Source organism: Pongo abelii, chromosome 9 (genome assembly GCF_028885655.2).
Source record: "Pongo abelii isolate AG06213 chromosome 9, NHGRI_mPonAbe1-v2.0_pri, whole genome shotgun sequence".
Classification (NCBI taxonomy): Eukaryota; Metazoa; Chordata; class Mammalia; order Primates; family Hominidae; genus Pongo; species Pongo abelii.
Window position 1 is genome coordinate 62320069 of NC_071994.2, and position 19427 is coordinate 62339495.

The following is a 19427-nucleotide window of genomic DNA, read 5'->3' on the forward strand; positions in this document are numbered from 1 at the left end:
AAATCCTCTATTAATTGCCCAGGAATTTCACATCACTTCTAGCCTTTTGTCATTATGTGAACCATAAACCTTGTTATTTAAGCCAGTAGACTTAGGTTTTTGGTTATTTGCAACTTAAATCAACTGAAAGTGTCCAAATGACACACTCTCAAAACTCGCTACCTGTTGTTTTCATGTTTACCAACGAAACACTGCTTTTCAAGCAAACACTTAAGAGAAGCATAAAATGACAGACACCATGTTTGAAATAGGAATGGGCAGTCCAGAATCCTAACAGCTCCTTCTTAATTCCCTGTATCAGTTTCTAGGTCTTCTGTAACAAAGTACCACAAACTGTGTGGCTTGAGACAATGGAAATGTATTGTCACAGTTCTGTAGGCTAGAAGTCAGAGACCAAAGTGTTGCTGGACCATGCTCCCTCTGACACCTGTAAGGGAACCCTTCCTTGTCTCTTCCTAGATTCTGCTTGTTTGCCAGCATCTTTAGCATCCTTTGGTTTACAGATGCATCACTCCAATCCTTAGTCTCCACATGGCATCCTTCCTGTGTCTCTTCACATCATTTTCCCTCTATGCATGTCTGTGACCAAATCTCCACTTTTTATACAACACTGATCATACTAGACTAGGGCTCACCCTTATGACCTCAGTTTAACTTAATTACCTCTATAAAGACCCTAGTTCTGAATAGTCACATTCTGAGTTTAAGACTTCAACATACCTTTTTGAGGGGGACAAAATTCAACCCATAACACTCTCTATCCCACCGTAGTTCCTTAGACAGCCCCAGGACTCTGGAAGAGAAAAGTCATGCTTTAATTCCATTGTGCCATTTTACATGTTGAACCTCTTCCTACAATGTTCTTCTATCTCTTCTGTCTTAGATTTCAAGGCTCAGATAAAATGGCATCTACTCTTTCTGCTCCTGTCTTCAAAAAAAGAAATAATTATTTGCTCTTCTGTCTCATATCACTTATTCATATCTCAAATGGAGCACTCTTCATTAAGGTTAAATCTGTACATATGTGTCTCTCTCCACACCGGTCTGTGTGTCACCCTGATGGCAGGATTGTCACTTGTACCTAGCTCACTGCCTGGCATATAGTAGATATTCAGTAAATGTTGGATGAAATAAAGTTATGCGCCCTGACATCTTGTATTAATTGTTAGAGTACATTATTTATTAAACAGAAAAACAGGCTCTCTCACCCATCCCTTTAAAGAATAATGAGTTGGCAAAAGACTCAAGATTTGAGGCTCCAGGCTTACAACATCAAAATGGTCTTGGGAATGAGTGGGAGGAAGAACTGTTTGAACAGTGACTGGAAATCACCCTTGTCCCAGATTTTCCCCTAATTAGGCTTTTCCTTGGGTTAATAATCCCATCATAAGAACCTCCAGACATCAAATGTACCATCTTCTGATTGTTTATTATGTGTTTTCTGGTTTGTAATTATTGTTCACTGGTGCTTCTGTAATGTAGGTATGAAAATGGCAGAGGAGCAAAATCCTAACTAGCAAACATTCAGTATGTTAACCTGTGAATCTTCCACCGAGCTTGTATGTTGGGAAAAGGGGAAGACAATGTATCCAATTGTGCCATATAGGAAGTAACCCTAAAGAGTGATGCCCACAGGTGATGACTTGGAGGGGAAGAGAGAAGAGGCATCTACACTAGAAGTTCTCTTTCTATGTAAGTCAAGACCCTCCTGTTCATCAGTTGCCCTGGGTTCAGATGTGCATCATTGCAAATGTGAGTTTAGGAAATAATTTCAGCTTCCTCTTCATGCCTAACAGAGCCCTCCAGGTACCCTGACTGATATCCAGCCAACTGAATATCAGAACTGTTTTATACAGTAGCCACAGAACATAGCCCAGTAGGTATACAATAGGCAATCACTCATTCATACAACAAATACTAATAGTATCTGTCCCATATACTTGCTGTGGAGATTAAACGATATCATGTATCTTAAGAGTCTGGCACCTAGTGAGTGCCCAGTGTGTGTAACAGAGGTTATTACATTGGATTATTATTATCAATTATTTACTTCTACCCTGTAATAGATTTATATATCTAAGCCCTTCACTATGTGACTTTTCAATGTCTTTTTCTTGGAGTAGCGTATGGTCATGCTCAACATTGAGCGTGGCCATACAACTTGCTTTGGTCAAGGGAATGTGAGTGGATATAATATATGTCATGTCAGAAAGGTTTTAAATGTGCTTGGTTCTTTTCTGACCTCTTGGAGCTTCCTCCCTCTGCCATGAGAAGAATATGCCCCAAATAGTTATTGTTTCTTCAGCCTGGATGCAGAAATGGAAACACATGGAGCATTCTGAACTCAGCCTGGCCAAGTCAGCCCGGCTAAGATCAGACAAACCACAACATATCTGCAGATTTGTCAGCAAGAAAAATAACTGTTGTTGAAAGCTACTGAGATTTCTGTGGTGGTTTGTGATGCATTACTGCTGCAGTGGTTGACTTTCATTATTATTATGGTTGTTGTTGCTGCTGTTGTTGTTGTTGTTATATCTACTCGAAAGAACATTTTGGCCTTCAGACTCTTACTGCAGAAGAGAGTGCAGAATAGCATAGACTGGAGAGAAACAACCTAAACTCACAGAATTTCATATTTCATCTTACACATGGGAAAATTGATATCCAGAGATCTAAAATTAATTGCTCAGAGTTTCAAAGCTTATCCACAGGCAGAATTGCAACCAGCTCATGCCTCACGAGTTGAGTGTCCACACATCTCAGTTTTCCCAGGACAGTTATTAATGCTTCCCACTGCTCTCTCAAAATAGTCTTAATCTGAATAATAAGTTATGTAATTACCTTACTCACTGGCTAACTTTCAGAAAAATTAGTTTGGAAGTTGTCTGTAAGATTATTTCAGTTGTAAATAAGAAAAAATCCAATTCAAACTGAGTTAATAATAAAACGGATCTGTGAGCTCATAAGGTAGAGTGGGAATACCAAACATTTCATTTATTTTGATTTCTTTGGTCCACATATCACTGTGGCAAAGTAAAATTAGCAGTAGGCAGCTTCCTTATCCACACCCCTGTGCTGCACACTTTCCCATTTGTAGGGCAGATGCATCTGACAGCAATAGCTCAAGCATACCCTGAGAATGACCTTATGGTCTAATAAGAATGTGTGTTCAGGGTTCTGAGAAAACCAGTTCACTCCTTATCTCTAAAGGACATCCAAAGCCCCCTGACCCATTCCTTGGATTTCAGGGAATCGAGGCCCTTTGTTTTGGGTTAAATGGGGGTTGCTAGCTGGGAGTTGCTAGGTGGAAGCTGCTACGTGAAAATGCTATATAACCTGCACACTTCTTACTAATGGGAGCGGTTTTTCTGTCCAGCTCCCCTCTCTTGGATAGCCCTGTATCTAAGGCCCCAATAAACCCTATGTCAAGTTTGCTAGTTCCGGTGTCTTCTTCAGCCCCTTGGACATGGTGCCATCACTATTGGAGTAAATAGGGGTCCAGCATGACATCATTCATATTCCAGAAGACAGGAAAGAATGTTTCTGAAAACCTCTTAGAAGAGCCCAGAGGCTCCCAGCAAACAAATCCTTGTGTTCCTTGACCCAATTTCACTTACACACCCATCCTATAACCAAAATCTGGGGCTATAAAATAGGGTCACACCAGTCTGAATCACATTTCCTGCCCAAAGTGCCAGGGATGGAATCAGCCTCAACCAAAGTACTTGGGCTAGGCAGGATTAATGCCCAAACAAAAATCAGGATACTTCCCAACAGAAGGGGGAAACAAATGTCAGGGAGCCACCCTGTTGTCGATTCACTCCAGAGCTTGTCTTCATAAGGAAAGTAGGATTTCCTGCTTCTAAACCAGGCGCTTTCCACAATGCAATCCCAAAGATCAGTTTTACCAGGAGTCCCTATCAGGCAGGATGGCTAAAGAGCACGGTGGGGCTGAAGGACATTTCTTCTGTACAGTTGACCCTTGAACAACATGGGTGGGAACTGCGCAGGTCCACTTATATGTGGGCTTTTTTCAACCAAACCGGACACAGATGGAAAATAAAGTGTTCTCGGGATGTGAAATCTGTGTATACAGAGGGCAGACTTTTTGTATACTCGGGTTCCGGGCTTCGGAAACTGAGTATGCGTGGATTTCAGTATACCCGGGGATTCCTGGAACCAATCCTCCATGTATACCAAGGGAGGACTGAACTTACCATCTGGGTGTAGGAACAGCATGAGCCAAGGCATTGAATCATCTGGGTTTGAATCCCAGCTCTGCCACTTACTGTGTAATCAAGTGTGTTTGCTTAATCTCTCTCTGATTTGCACATGTAAATTAAGGGACAAGAATGCCAACTTCATAGTGTCTTGAGACAATTTAAATACATAAAGCATTTAAATTACCTAGAACAATGATAAGCAAATACATGCTCACCTTCCTTTTTTTGCGCTTAATAATTTGTTTAGGGAGAGTAGAATCAGAACAAAGGAGTTGCAATAGTCTGAGGCATTGATCTCTACCAAAGGGAAGATCCTGTTGGTTAAGTCTATGAGAGACTGCTAGGGTCTGCTTTCCCTTGCACCCTGCTAGAAATAAGCTAACAAATATATAGTGTTTGGCTATTCTTTTTCTGGACTTGGTTGCCACCATTGTCAGACTCTTCCCTTAGTGTGTTAATTATGTCACAGTCTTCTTTTAGATCAGTCTCTTTCAGAGACCACACTTTCATTTCCACAGATGCCTAATCTTGAACATTATATGTAAGGTTATTCATTTTACCCTAAGGTCCTGGAAGAAGCTTACTCTAGACCCACAGCAACTAATGTACTTCATTTCCTATCCTTCCTCTTGATGGAGAAGGTCAAATGAATTTAAGGATGTGAAATCCTTCCGTAAAAATAAAAAAAGCTATGCAGAAAAAGGTAGCATATATGCACTGCTAGAGGGCCAAGATTTCATGAATCCCAAATCAGACAAGCTTTCCTGCTCCGTGCATTAGTACTCTCCACAAACAAATCCTGCAGCCAAGCCTTGCATGGCAAAAAAAAAAAAAAAGGAAAAAAACCTTTTTTTTAAATTATTTTAAAATAAATTTCGATTTACAGGAGAGTTGCAAAGATAATACAGAGTTCCCATATACCCTTCACCATGATCCTTTATCAAAACTAAGAAATTAACACTGGTACAGAGTAATATTAACAAACTACAGAATTTATTCAGATTTCGCCAGTTTTTCCACTAATGTCTTTTTCTTTCCAGTATACCATGTTGCAATTTAGTTGTCATGTCTCCTTAGTCTCCCCTGAGTCTTTAACAGTTTCTCAGTCTTTCCTTGTTTTTCATGACCTTGACACTTTGGAATACACTGGTCAGGTATTTTTTAGACTATTCCAAATTTGAGTGATGTTTTCTCATGATTAGATTGAGGTTATAGATCTTGGGGAAAAATGTCCCAGAAGCAAGGTGTCTTTCTCATAGCCTCATATAGAGAAGTTCACGATGTTTATTAATATTTATCACTGGTGATGTTAATCTTGATCACTTGGTTAAGGTAGTGTCTGCCAGCTTTTCCTGTTACCAAAGTTACTATTTTTTCCTTTTCCATATACTGTTTGTCACATGAGAGTCAGTAAATGCAGCCCACATTTAGAGGCACTTGAGCACTTCCTTACTTTCTGGCACTATAAGATGCTCCAAATTTACTTTGTATTTTCCCTACCCCAGCCTTAGAGTCATCCATTTATCCAGGGATTCCTGCTTCCTTTTATTGGAGAATAATATACAATATATAAATGTAAAATTATGATTTAAGTTCTGGGTGCTAGATGTGCTGCATCTTTTGATAGTAGTCGTCAAAGAACACAGCTATTATTATAGCTTAATGTCAAAGAACACAGCTATCATTATAGCTTTGTGATTAATTCCCTAACTTTTTCCTCTTGACCTTTCCCGGACAAGATCCTACTCTGAATCTCCCCCACAACATCCCTTCATTCACTCACTCACTCACTCATTCATTCAACATCATTTATCTAGCTATCATATGTCAAGTACTCTTGTGCCTCGCATTAAGATGCCACTGCCACCTACATAGTCTAGATGCATGCTGTCTGAAGTTACGGTTTTGCCGAGACCTAATATATAGGAATTAGTCAGGCAAAGGGAAAAGGGGAGGGAGCTGAGGTAAAAGAATGGAAAATAAACATGTGTCCCCAGAGTCTGTGCCCACAGGGACATTTAGAAAACTCAGAATAGTTGCTTTTTAATTATGTTATAAATTAGAGAGTGTTTGAGAATAGCCCCACTCCCCAACCAGTTGCACTCACTCTGGAAGAATGGGAATTTCTAAAATTGCTAACCACTGATAACTCTGCATGAAAGAAACTAATGGTCCAAAACATACAACAACAAAACCAATGAGAAACACAAACCAACTATGTGTTCCTAACTGTTCATAATTCAAATGAACAAATATATTTAGAACAACTGCTCTGTGCTGGGGATAGAGAAGCAAACAAGAAAGACAAGGCCCTGTCCTCAAGCAGCTTTAGTCTGTTGTGATGAGCGTTATAGACAAAAAGTACATAGAGCTGTGGGGCATACAGCAAGAGGATTTGACTATTGTGGGAGTGAGAGAAGCTTCCTAGAGGAAGTGGCACCAATGGTGAGGCTTGAAGGAGGAGAAGAAGCTAATAAAGAGAAGAAACCAAGATCTGGTCATCTTTGACCAGCTTAAACCTTAAAGAATGCGTCTATTGTCATAGGTTTATGATTAACTCTCTAATTCCTTTATCTATGCCTAGTCTTTCCCCCAAAAAGATTCCTACCCTTACTCTCTCCAGTATCCCTTCATTCATTCATTCATTCAACATTATTGAGAAGACAGGAAGGAAAAGCATTCCAAGCAGAGAAAACAGCCTGTGGGAAGGCCAGGATATGAAAGAGGGCATAATGTGCTCAAGAAACTGAAGTAAATGTTCTATGTCTACAGAGAGAGAGCAAGAGAAAGCAAGGCAAGAAATGAGGCTGGAGATGTAGGAAAGTACCAGGTCCCATGGCTCCTTAAAAGTCAGTGGAACGTTTTGAACTTTATTCCCAGGGTAATGGTGAACCATGGATGGCTGTTAAATCAATGATCAGACCAGACAACCCAGCTGCAATGGAGAAAATGGAAGAGAAGAAATGAAGATGTTAGACCTCTGTAAGGCTTCTATAAGTCTTAGCTTCCTTTCTGCCTCACAGGATTGGAGGAAGGATTCAACAAGGGAACACATACAAAACCCCTAGCACAAAATTTGGCACGTGGCAGGCAATCAGGAAACATCAGTGCCTTCTTTTGTCCAACAATTCTGATTCTTTTTCATCTACTCTCATTTTTCTTTTTATTCCCTGACCATATTTTGGAAAGAAAATTACCGTTTGTATTAGTCCATTTTTGCCTTGCTATAAAGAAATACCTAAAACTTGGTAATATATAAAGAAAAGGGGTTTAATTAGCTCACGGTTCTGCAGGCATTACAGGAAGCATAGCAGCTTCTGCTTCGGGGGAGGCCTCAGGAAGCTTCCAATCATGGCAGAAGGCAAAGGGTGAGGCATCTCACATGGTGAGAGCAGGAGCAAGGGAGAGGGGAAGGAAGTGCTACATGCTTTTAAACAACTAGATCTCATGAGAACTCATTCACTGTTGTGACAACAGTACCAAGGCGGATGGTGTTAAACCATTCATGAGTAACTGCCCCCATGATCCAATGATCCAATCACCTCCCACCAGGTCCTACCACCAACGCTGGGTATTACAATTCAACATGAGTTTTGGGCAGGGATACAAATCTAAACCATATCAGTATTTAAACCTTTTGCTGTGGTTTACAGTTGATAACTGTGGTAGAGACAGTGAACAAATATGAGTAAGACCCAAGCCTTTCTATAAGACATATTTACTACAAGCCATAACATGACGTGATATGAACCACACAATGATATCAGTTCAAGCTCTCAGAGGGCAAGGACAGCATCCTTTACCTCTCTGTCCTTAATGTCAGGCAAAATACGTGGCACAGGGGGCTTAACACAGGCTTGTCAACCATACGAATGCATGCTCTTGGAGCTCAGATGGGAGGAGCAGGAAGATTGGATGCACTGAAAGTTTAATATCTTGAGATTGCATAAGGCTAATTGAACACTGTGGCTTTCTGTCTATTTCATTGATTACTGGTTTAGGGATAATTTTAGCAAGCTCCCTGCTTTGGCTTTTATTTTTCATGAAAGTTTCTTCATAGTGATTGTTTAATCTCAAATCAAAACTTTCCTATCATGAAACATAATATAATAACATGAAAACATCAAAGCTATACTGAGATGCTTGTTTTGATAATACAAATAATTAATTATCAATGGTATTTCTATCTGAGTTACAATAAGGCAAATTTCATTCTTTATTACTGCTTTTTCCCACCACCTATCTCCACCCTGGCCACCTAACCTAATGCTTAGCTGACGTGTGTTTAGAAAATAAGAGTACTTTTACCCTTAGCTCCAGCAATTCACCAGTGAACTGATATAAGAGTCCTAAAATGTTGGGTAAAGTAAACGACCATGGGGTCATACCCAACACTGTTCGTCTCTGTAACATATAGGGTTGTCCCAGTTACTGTGACAATGTATTTTATTTTAGAGCAAGTTGAAAAATAAGGTAAGTAACCACGTTGTCTGTGGAACACTTAGCATTACTATGGGAAAGTTAAAGGTTAAAGCTATTTTATTATTTTATTTATGGTTCTTCAGATCCTTTTGTCTATTTGCTTTTGAGACAGGGTCTCACTCTGTCGCCCATGCTGGAGCGCAGTGGTGCAATCATAGCTCACGGCAGCCTCAACCTTCTGGGCTCAAGCAATACTCCCACTTCAGCCTCCCAAGTAGCTGGGAATACAGGCGTGTACCACCATGCCTGGCTAATTTTTTTTAATTTTTTTGTAGAGATGAAGTCTCACCATGTTGCCCAGGCTGGTTTCAAACTCCTAGGCTCAAGCAATCCTGTCACCTTAGCCTCCAAACTGCTGGGATTACAGGCATGAGCCACCTCACCTGGAGTACTTCAGATTCTTATGGTGGAACAGCCTTGATCAAATTGTTTACTTTTTCTTAAAGAGTTTTACTATTCCAAATTAAATCCATGGCTGCCTGACATCAAACGCATTGGAGTGCATAGTTCTGTGTGGGACAGCTGTCATATACAAATACGATCATCCAGAGAGGCCAAATGCATATTTAATATTTCCAGATGCCCCTCAGGATGTCTTTTTCCTTTTTAAAGTTAATTCTGATAGTTTATAGGTAATCTGTACAATTTTGATGCATTTGAAAAGCATTTTTTATTATAAAACCTATACTCAAAGAATTGAAAAATACAGATAATATAGAAAAGGAAATATAAGTTCCTATTTCCCAATTCAATTCCACATTCCCACACCCCAAAAATATCATTACTCGTCTCCTTCCAGAAATCTTTCTCCTTAAACAATTACATAAATGGAATATATTTTATATATTTTACCACAAATGGGATCTTCCTATACATGTCGTTTTGTGTTTTTCCCATAAAATGTAGGTCAGTACATTTACATCTTTGTCTTCTTTTTAGTGCCTGTATAGCATTCCTTATATAGATATACCATATCTTTTTTACCTATTAGTGATCACTTAGATAGTTTCCATTTTCATTTCCTTCTTTGTCTTTCTTTCTTGAGATTAAAAATAGGACTGTAATGAACATTCATCCATAAATTTTTTTCCAACTTAAGAAAATGTACCCACTGCAATGGTTTGAATATTTATGTCCCCACCAAAATTTATGTTGAAACTAAATCCCCAGTGTAAGCACTAAGAAATGGGATCTTTAGGAAGTGTTTAGGCCATGACGGCTCTGCTCTCATAAATGGATTAATGCCTTATAAAAGAGCTGGCTTGAGAGCACCAGATCATCCCTACCCTCCCTTCCATCATGTGAAGACACAGTTTGTCCCTTGTGGAGGATGCAGCAACAAGGTGTCATCTTGGAAGCAGAGAGCAGCCCTCACCAAACACCAAACATGCAGGTGCCTTGATCTTGGACTTTCCGACCTCCAGAACTGTTAGAAATAAATTCCTGTTGTTTTAAAGTTACCCAGTCTGTGGTAGTTTGTTATAGCCACACAAAAATACTAACATACCCACTATATAAATTTCAAGCAGGAGTTCTAGCACTGCTCTGAATAACATTCTGCAGTTGAATTGGATGCCCAGTTACTCCATCCTAACACTCCATGGGGTAATTAAAGAAATGCTGACATGTGTTATTAATGTATACATGCTCTAGAAAATTAGGCAATGTTCTGGTAATCTTTTGCTACATAACATACCACTCTTCAACTATGTGGTATAAAACAAAAGCAATCATTCCTCTAGCTCAGAAATCTGCAACTTGGGCAGGGCTTGGTGGGAAATGCTTGTATCTGGCTTGGCTAAGGGCCAGAAAATCCACTTCCAAGAAGGCTCATTCAACTGGTTGGTCCTGCTGATCAGTTGGAAGGTCAGCTGGAGTGGAGGGCTAGGAAACTTGGTTTCTTTCTGAACCAGTCTCTCCATGTGGCTTGGGCTTCCTCATGGAATGATACTCGGATTCCAAGGGCAAGAATTCTGAAAGACAGAGCTAGGCAGAAGCTATACTGTCTTTAGTGACCCAGCCTCAGAAGTCTCATAGTGCATTAATTGAACTAATCACAAAGGTCTATGCAAGTTCAAGAGAAGAGGATATAAACTCAGTCTCTTGATGAGAATTTGTCAAGGTTCTCAAAAAACATGCAGGATGGGAAATATTAATTCAGCCACTACTGGAAAAATACAATCTGCCATAGCCAAAAAATACCTTCTTTGATCCAGATAGATAGATCTCAATATAATGATATTGTTGATTTTTTAAAACAACGATATCCACATTTTATTGTTTTCCTTTTATCTGATTCTGAAAAAAAAATATTTTACCAGAACTATACATTTTTTCCTGTGGATATAATTGTCAGGCTAATCCGTACGATGACTAAAAGTTGTGGTAGTTGCATGGTCATCAACTTCTCTCTTTTTTCTTTTCTTTTCTTTTCCTTTCATGTCTTCTTTCTTTCCTTCCTTCCTTCTTTCCTTCCTTCTTTCTTTTTATTTTTTTAAGAGACAGGGTCTTGCATCTTGCGCTGTCACCCAGGCTGGAGTGCAGCGGGCTCAGGTGATCCAATACTTCCTCCCACCTCAACCTCCTGAGTAGCTGGAACTACAAGTGCCCACACCAAATCAGGTTAATTTTGTATATATTTTTTGTCAAGACAGGGGTCTTGCTATGTTGACCAGGCTGGTCTCGAAATCCTGGCCTCAAACAATTGCCTCCTTCAGCCTCCCAAAGCACTGGGATTACAGGCATGAGGCACCACACCTTGCCAATATTTCTTCAATGGATGAGAAACAATTCATTTTGTTTTCCCACTTGCCTTCCATTTAGCATAGCGTCTAGTGACTATTAGCTATTGTTATTGTTTCAGTATGACATACTGTATCTTCATTTTACTAATCAGAAAATCTAGATGTGAAAAAGTGAAGCAAATTTCCTAAAATCACATTTAATAGTACAACTGGGATTTGAACTTTGGATCCTGAGGATTAGACCTTTGTTCTAAGCCTAAAGTGGTACTGTTAATTAAACTTCTTTCTAAAGCATTAGGTCAGGAACTTTATTATATCAAGCTTATCAGCTGGAAAATCCTTAGCTGTTGTTTAATCCCAGTGAGCTATGATATCTTCCCAAGAAACTACATGCTAGGATCTTTCTTGCCAGTGATGTGGGTTACATTCAGATTTGCATTTCAATATTAATATACCTGTTGTTCTATGTGAGAGAATGCCTGAACTAATGTAGCAAAGCAGGATCTAAAGATCCAATATGGGAAGAAATTAAATATTGTGTTACTTTTCTTCACTATTTTCCAAACCCAATTTAATGGTTTCATAAAGTAATATACTCTGATTAAGTGCCATATTAAGATAAGGGAGTTAGTAAACAAAAGGAACCGCAGAAATTTTGCCAGCAGGTAAAAAAAAAACACAGAGAGCTTCCTGCAGAAAGTTGACCTTGACCAATGAGATGAAGGAAAGAAAGGATGTGACATAAGCACTGACAGTTTAGCGCTACTTCCCAAAAGTGGTTGTGCATCAGAATCACCTGGTAAATATTTAATACTCAGACCTGACCCCTAGTGATTTGGTTGGCATAGGATGGAGCCTGGGGATATATATATGTCTTTACAAGTATCCAGATGATGCAGATGGAATAAGCCTTCAAACATTTTTTGGAACACATAGGTTTAGGGCACAATTCAAGAGGGTTTTTTACAGTTCAATCTTTAGCATTAAAAAAATTTTTATGTCATTCTCTATTGTCATCAGATTTTTTCTGGCTTTTTTGTGGGGGGGAATACCTACAAGGTAATGTCTGTTCTTCAATAGAAGCCAAGATTCTGATTCATTCTTTTCCTATTATCATATTAGGTTATTGTAATCTTTTGTGGTGAATCAGTTGAAATTCTGTTTTCATGTTTTCACTGAAGTTTAAAAACAGAATCAGACTCCTAGAGTATGCAATTATGGGCCACTTGATATATTAACATTTACATTTCCTTTAAATATCAAAGTTTATTGCCACTAAACTATGCAAGTAGTATTTTGTTGGACCTTCTTTTTTAGTACAGAAATTACTAACTCCTAGAATCAGCTTACTTTTTTCAATGTTTGTGACAACTGTGAAAACTTAATGGATATTCTAGTGACTTACCAAATGGATGATTTCTCTAAGGAGTAAATTGTTACTATCTGGTATTCCAAAGAACTTACTAGAAGCACCTAGCAGTTTCTTAGCCCATTCCTTCTCCAATCCTATAGCACACTAAGCAGGGTCTCCCACAGCTATATTGAGGATTTTTCATATTAGGCCACTTATATTCTTCAATCTCAGTAGGAAATTGATTTGTTATTCAACATTTTTTTGAGCATATACTATATTCCTTTTTTTTCCAGAAGGTCAGCTAGAGCATATAGTATATTCTAAGCACTAGAAATACAAAGATCAACAAGACAGCATTTCTGCTTTGATGGTATTTACTGTCTGATGTGAAAGAAAATAGGTAATTATATAATCTGGTATAGTAATTGTATCAGATAGGGTTCTATCAGAGACAGAGAACCAGTAGAATAAATAAAATTAAAGCATATATAATATATAATTTTATTTAGATAATTTTAGAATATTTTATTTATTCTATGGGTTCTGTCATGCATATATATGTATATGTTTATATGTATGTATATATAGCTATAAATGGACATATCCATATATATGGATATAAAGAGATTTACAGCAAGGAATTGACTTACAGGATTGTGAGGGCTGCCTTGGCAAATCCAAAATCTATAGAACAGGCCATCAGGAGGAGAAATCTGGAAACTCTCTGGCGAGAACTGAAACTACAGTACACAGGTGAAATTTCTTCTTCCTCAGGCAAACTTCAGTTCTGCTTTTAAAGCCTTTCAACTACAGTCAGTCCTTCCATATCCGTCAATTCAACCAACAGCAGATTGAAAATATTTGGGAAAAATATTGCAGCTCTACTGAACATGTACAGACTTTTTTCCCTGTGACTATTCCCTACACTATAGAGTGTAACAACTATTTACACAGCATTTACATTGTATTAGATATTATAAGTAATCTAGAGATTATTTAAAGTATATGGGAGTATATACATAGGTTATATGCAAATGCTATGCCATTTTATATCAGGGACTTGGAGCATCCATGGATTTTAGTATTCACTGGGGGTCCTAGAACACATCTCCCATGGATGTCAAGGGACGGCTGTACTTGAATCAAGCCCACTCAGCTTATGGAAAATAGTCTCTTTTACATAGTCAACTGATTATACAAGTTAATCACATCTACAAAATACTTTCACAGAAAGATCTAGATTTGTGTTTGATTAAATAACTGGATACTATAGCCTAGCCAAAGTAATGTATAAAACTGACATCATTTTTGTATTTTTTTATATTTGGAAAATGCTATGGTAGTATAAAATGCCAAGGACATACATCTTGCACGTATCTTATAAGATAGCAAGGGCATTTATCTTAGCTAAGGCAGTCAGATGTTTCCTGAAAGAGATGATAGTTAAAATAAAAGCTGAAGGATGAGTAGGAATTAGCTAGATTAAAAGACGGATAAAGAATATTCTGAGATGTGGGAATAGTATAAGCAAGGGCCCAGAAATCAGAGAGAGAGAAAGAGCACTAGCGATGCAATTTTCTCTCGTCATCAGATTTATTTTCCGGCTTTCTTTTTTCAGAATTATTTTAAAAGAAGCCAAGATTTGACTCCTTTTTTTAATTTGGTAATTATTATATGAGACAATTATAATGTTTTTAGTGCTAAATCAGATGAAACTCTATTTCCAATTATGAGTGAGATGAAGCACCTTTCCATATGTTTCCAATCATGGGTGAGATTAAGCATTTCCAACTATGTGTGAGATGAAGCACCCTTCCATATGTTTATCTCACATTCAGGTTTCCTCCTTTATAGATTGCCTGTTTGTAACCTGTATACATTATTCTATTGGGTAGTCTTCTTTTCCTTATTTATTATATATGATTTGGATATTACTAGAAATGCTTTGTTTTTATATGCATTGCAGGTATACTCTTCCAGAAAATATCAATCAAAACTGGGAGGAGCTTTGTAGACTAAAATTTGCAAGGGAGTGCAAGGGGACCACATTAAGTCAGAGAATGCTGGGGTGATCTGGATTCTGGGCCCAAATCTTAGTTACAGGACAAAGCCTCTGTACTGAGCAGGAACAAAAGGAGCAAAGGAAAGAAAAGGGAAGAAGAGTCAGCCAATTTCAGACAGCACAGTATTTTTTAACACTTCAAATTAACTGCAGAAGGTGCTCTAGAACCTTGAAGCTAGGAAAGCTACACTGGCTGTCTTCCCTTCTAGTACAGGAAAACTTGTCTTACTAAAAAACAAGCAACAGAAAGAAAATTAGTCAAACCTCAAAATTATTACCAGAAAAATATTCTTGCAAACAATGAAAACAAGCCAGAAAGACATGCCCACAAAATAGGAAAAACTATATGCTAATATTCTAAACAAACAAGGTAAAAGAAATTAAGAAAATAATAAAAGTTTCAAAAGAGCAACTTAAATTAGGATCAAAAGAACAACTTAAATTAGGATCAAAATAACTCAGAAATAATATTATTGGAGAAAAGAGAGCAGGAAGATATGAAAATGGAGCTTACAAAACCAAGGAAAGCATTAGAAATAAAAGAAAAAATATTTTGGAAATGGACATTAAAGTAGAAGTAATACATTAGTGAATAAACAATGGAGAGTGTATAAAGAGAAATAGATAATGGAAAGGGATATATTTTTAATTAAACATATGAAAGAAATTTAAATTTTCTTCATTTCCTTTATGTATTCTATTTTATTATTTTATTATCTTTTCTTAAAATCAACTTTATTGATGTATAATTTACATAAAATTGAATGCATTTAAGTTTATAGTTTGGCAAGTTTTGACAAAGTCACTACTACAATTAAGGAAAAGCAAAAAGAAAGAAAGGAAAAGAAAGACTGAAAAAATGAGCAAAACACTTAGTTTGTACAAAAGAAAACAAGAAAAAAAATAAAGAAACAGGCCAGATGGGACTAAAGCAAAATAAATAGAAGGTAGAAGACAAACTCAACTATATCAGAAATTATATTAAATGTACAAGGATGAAGCACTCCAATTAAGGAAGAAAATGGTCAGGCTGTCTTAAAAAATGCTAACTATATGCTGTTTATAAATATGAAAGTTAGAAAATGGGGAAGATATAAAAACACTAATATAATATACGTAGCGTGGCTATATAATATCAAATAAGCAGACTTTAAGATACATAGTATTACTAGTGATAAAGAACATTTCAAGATCTGAAACAGTGAGAAAAAAAAATCCTAAATTTTAAATACACCTAATAGCATAGTTTCAAAATATATACAACAGAAATAAAGAACCCGAAGGAGAACTAGACAAATTTATATAATTGTATAATTTAACTTATCTCTCTCAGTAGCTGATAGAAAAATCAGTAAAAAAAAAAAACGGTATGGCTAGGCACGGTGGCTCACGCCTGTAATCCCAGCACTTTGGGAGGCCAAGGCAGGCGGATCACCTGAGGTCGAGAGTTCGAGACCAGCCTGACCAACATGGAGAAACCCCATCTCTACTAAAAATACAAAAATTAGCCAGGCTTGGTGGCTCATGCCTGTAATCCCAGCTATTTGGGAAGCTGAGGCAGGAGAATCACTTGAACCCAGGAGGTGGAGGTTGCGGTGAGCCAAGATCATACCATTGCACTCCAGCCTGGGCAACAAGAGTGAAACTCCGTCTCAAAAAAAAAAAAAAAAACAGTGTCAATGAGATTTTAACAACACAATTAAGCATCTTGACCCAATCGGCCTATATACAATGTTACATTCAACAACTTCAAAATATACAATCTTTGAAGGATAAGTGGAACATTTACCAAAATAGATCATATGCTAATCATAAAGCAATTCTCCATAAATTTCCAAGAATTAGAATCATTGAGAGTATTTATCTAACTGTTGTGAAAATAAATTTGAAATCAATAACAGAAAAATATTTGGAAATTTAGCCATATATACCTAAATAACCCATGTATCAAAGAAGCAGTCATAAAGAAAATAAAAAACATTTTTAATTGAAATATTTTTCAATTGAAATATTGAAATTAAAATATGACATCAAAATTCGTGGGCTGCAGTTAAAAACCATTATTTTAAAAAGTTATTATAGCTTTAAATACATATATTTGAAAAAATGAAAGGTTGAGAATCAGTTACCTCAGCCTCCATCCAAAGAAGATAGAAAAAAAGGACATAAATTAAATCCAAAAAAGGAGAAAAATAAAATAATAACAGGAGAAATTAATGAAATAGCAGAGAGAAAATCAACAAAGCCAAAAGCTGGTTCTTTGAGAAGATTAATACAATTCACAATCCCCTAGCAAAACTGAGCAAGATAAAAAGAGAGAAAATACATATTACCAGTATCCAGAATAAAAAGTGTTAATACCACTAGCGATCCTAAAGACATTAAAAGAAAATATGTCAATATTATGAATATTTTGTGCCAATAATTTTGACAATTTTGATAAAATATACAAGTTTCTTATATAAGACAAGCTACCAAAATTTACACAAGAGGAAATGGAAAATCTGAATAGTCCTGTATCTGATAAAGACTTAAATATATAACTTAAATCTCTCACAAAGGAAGCTCCAAGAAGGAAGAAATATAATTAATCAAACAGAAACTTTTTCAGAGAAAAAAGAAAGAAGCAACATTTCCCAATTCATTTAATGAAACTAGTAGAATCCCACAAAAAGTTATAAGGACATCACCAGGAAGGCAAAATACAAGCAAATATATGTCATAAATATAGATGTAGTAATCCTAAACAAACAAGAAAAGTAAATCAAAAATCATCAATGTGGAAAAGAATGATGATCATGACCAAATGGTGTTTATTTTAGGAATATAATATTGGTTTTACCTCCAAAACTCAATGTATTCACCACATTAACAGAATAAAAGAGAAACACCATATGATCATCTACATAGATTTTAAAAAGACATTTGATAAAACTTAAGAATGTTCTTGATACAAACTCTCAGAAAACTAGAATGAAAAGAATGTTCTTATTCTGAAGAAAGATACATATGAAAAATCCCACTGTTAACATCATATTGAATGACCTTTCCTCCTGAGTTTATAAACACAATGAAGATGTTCACTATCCTCAATCAGTTCTTTTCAATATCACTCTGGATGTCAACAAATGTTCTCAGGGCATTTCAACATGAATTAAGCCTAAGGATTTTACTTAGTTTCCTGTGTATTTGGTTATTCAGAAATGAGAAACATTTCCATGAGTTCTATTTCAGTTTTCTTTTTTACAGATGAAGTACTAATTCATCACATTGTAAAGAGTTCTTAGCTCTTATCTGGACAGTCTTTGTTGCCATCTGCTGGTGATCAGCTGCTCTACCTGAGATCTACTCTCCACTTTAGAAAGGGAAGGAATGGGGAGAACCAGCCATCAGAAATCGAACTGACTGAAAGGGAAGGAGAAAGTGTAAGAAAGAGCAAGTCTAAAACCTCCTAACACATTAGGGCACCTACTGTATTCCAGCTCCCATGCTAGGTCTTCACACACTCACTAACTAGAAGCAGTAGAAATACTAGTTAAGAAAATGGAGTCTGGAGCCAAACTACCCAGATTTTAAAGCTCAGCTTTACCATTTACTAGTTTATGACTTTTAACAAATTACTTAACCTTACTTGTTTTAGTTTCCTCACAGATCGTTGTGAGGATCAAAATCATGAGTCAACTACTTAGAACTGTAACCAGCTCATAGTCAGCACTAAACAAAGTACATGTATTTCACAATTATCCCATCTAATGAGAGCTATTGTTGCAAGAGCAATTCCCACAGTGAGCGATTCCACATCTTCGCATTTCACTTCCTAACAGCTTTCAGAAACGGAGCTTTTTATTGTGTCTAACCACAGTCCTTCCAGCTGCACTGGGACCTCTGTCTCCCCTGGAGCCTGAGAAAAGCTGGGCTCCAACTCCTCCTGAACAAATCAGCTTGCTGGACCCCTTGCCAGTGTGCTCTCTCCTACCTCCTGGGATCCGCCTTCTTGGTATGCTGCGGGGAGAGGAGGCCCTGTTCTGGGCCCTTGGGGAGCCTCACCTGGAGCTGTCTCCTGCTCCTGCTCCTGCTCCAGCTCACTGGCCTTCATCTGCACATAGTCCTGCACCAGTGCAGCCAGCAGGAGGCGCACTTCCACCTCACTGAGTGTGGCCGGGTCTGGACTGCTCTCCAGGGCAGACCTGTGGAGGGGAAGCAAACTCAATGCAGGCTGTGAGTCCCTGCCTGCCCCTCCCCAGGATAAACAGCCAGGCTTCCTGGTCTCTGCTTCTTCCCCTGAGGATGTGGCCACTGCGACTCCCAGGGGACAGGGCATGAGGTCAGGGTCCACCTGTGGGCACTGATTCACCGGGAACCATGCATGGCTTCAGAGGCACAGAGCTGCCTGGTCCCAGGGGCAGTGGGAGCGGAGGTGCCCCTGGCTTCAAGCTGTCTCACCTGAGTGGCGCTGCCTGGAGGCTGCCTTCCTGGCACAGGACCAAAACTGAGAGCCAGCAAGCGGGAGAACTTCTGGGAGCCTTTGTTTGCTCTATGTAACAAGAAAAATGATGCCGCCT

At 37.9% G+C, this 19427-nt stretch overlaps 1 protein-coding gene across 6 annotated transcripts in view; it reads right to left on the reverse strand.

The window, feature by feature from the left end:
* LOC112135518 (calcitonin-like) overlaps nucleotides 1–19427 on the reverse strand; it is an 83226-nt gene that overhangs the window by 57226 nt on the left and 6573 nt on the right. For 2 of the 6 annotated variants that reach the window (XR_008511614.2, XR_008511613.2), the window contains 3 exons: nucleotides 19309–19399; nucleotides 18913–19052; nucleotides 721–793 (listed from right to left, as the gene is read on the reverse strand). Coding sequence is in view for 1 of the 6 variants with exons in the window: in XM_054525930.2 (XP_054381905.1) it covers nucleotides 18200–18270; nucleotides 18913–19052; nucleotides 19309–19399 (302 nt within the window). In the remaining 5 variants the exon portion in view is untranslated. Of the gene's footprint in view, nucleotides 1–720; nucleotides 794–17382; nucleotides 18271–18912; nucleotides 19053–19308; nucleotides 19400–19427 lie in introns of those variants that run through there. The other 4 variants (XR_008511616.2, XM_054525930.2, XR_008511615.2 and 1 more) reach the window with 2 other exon arrangements.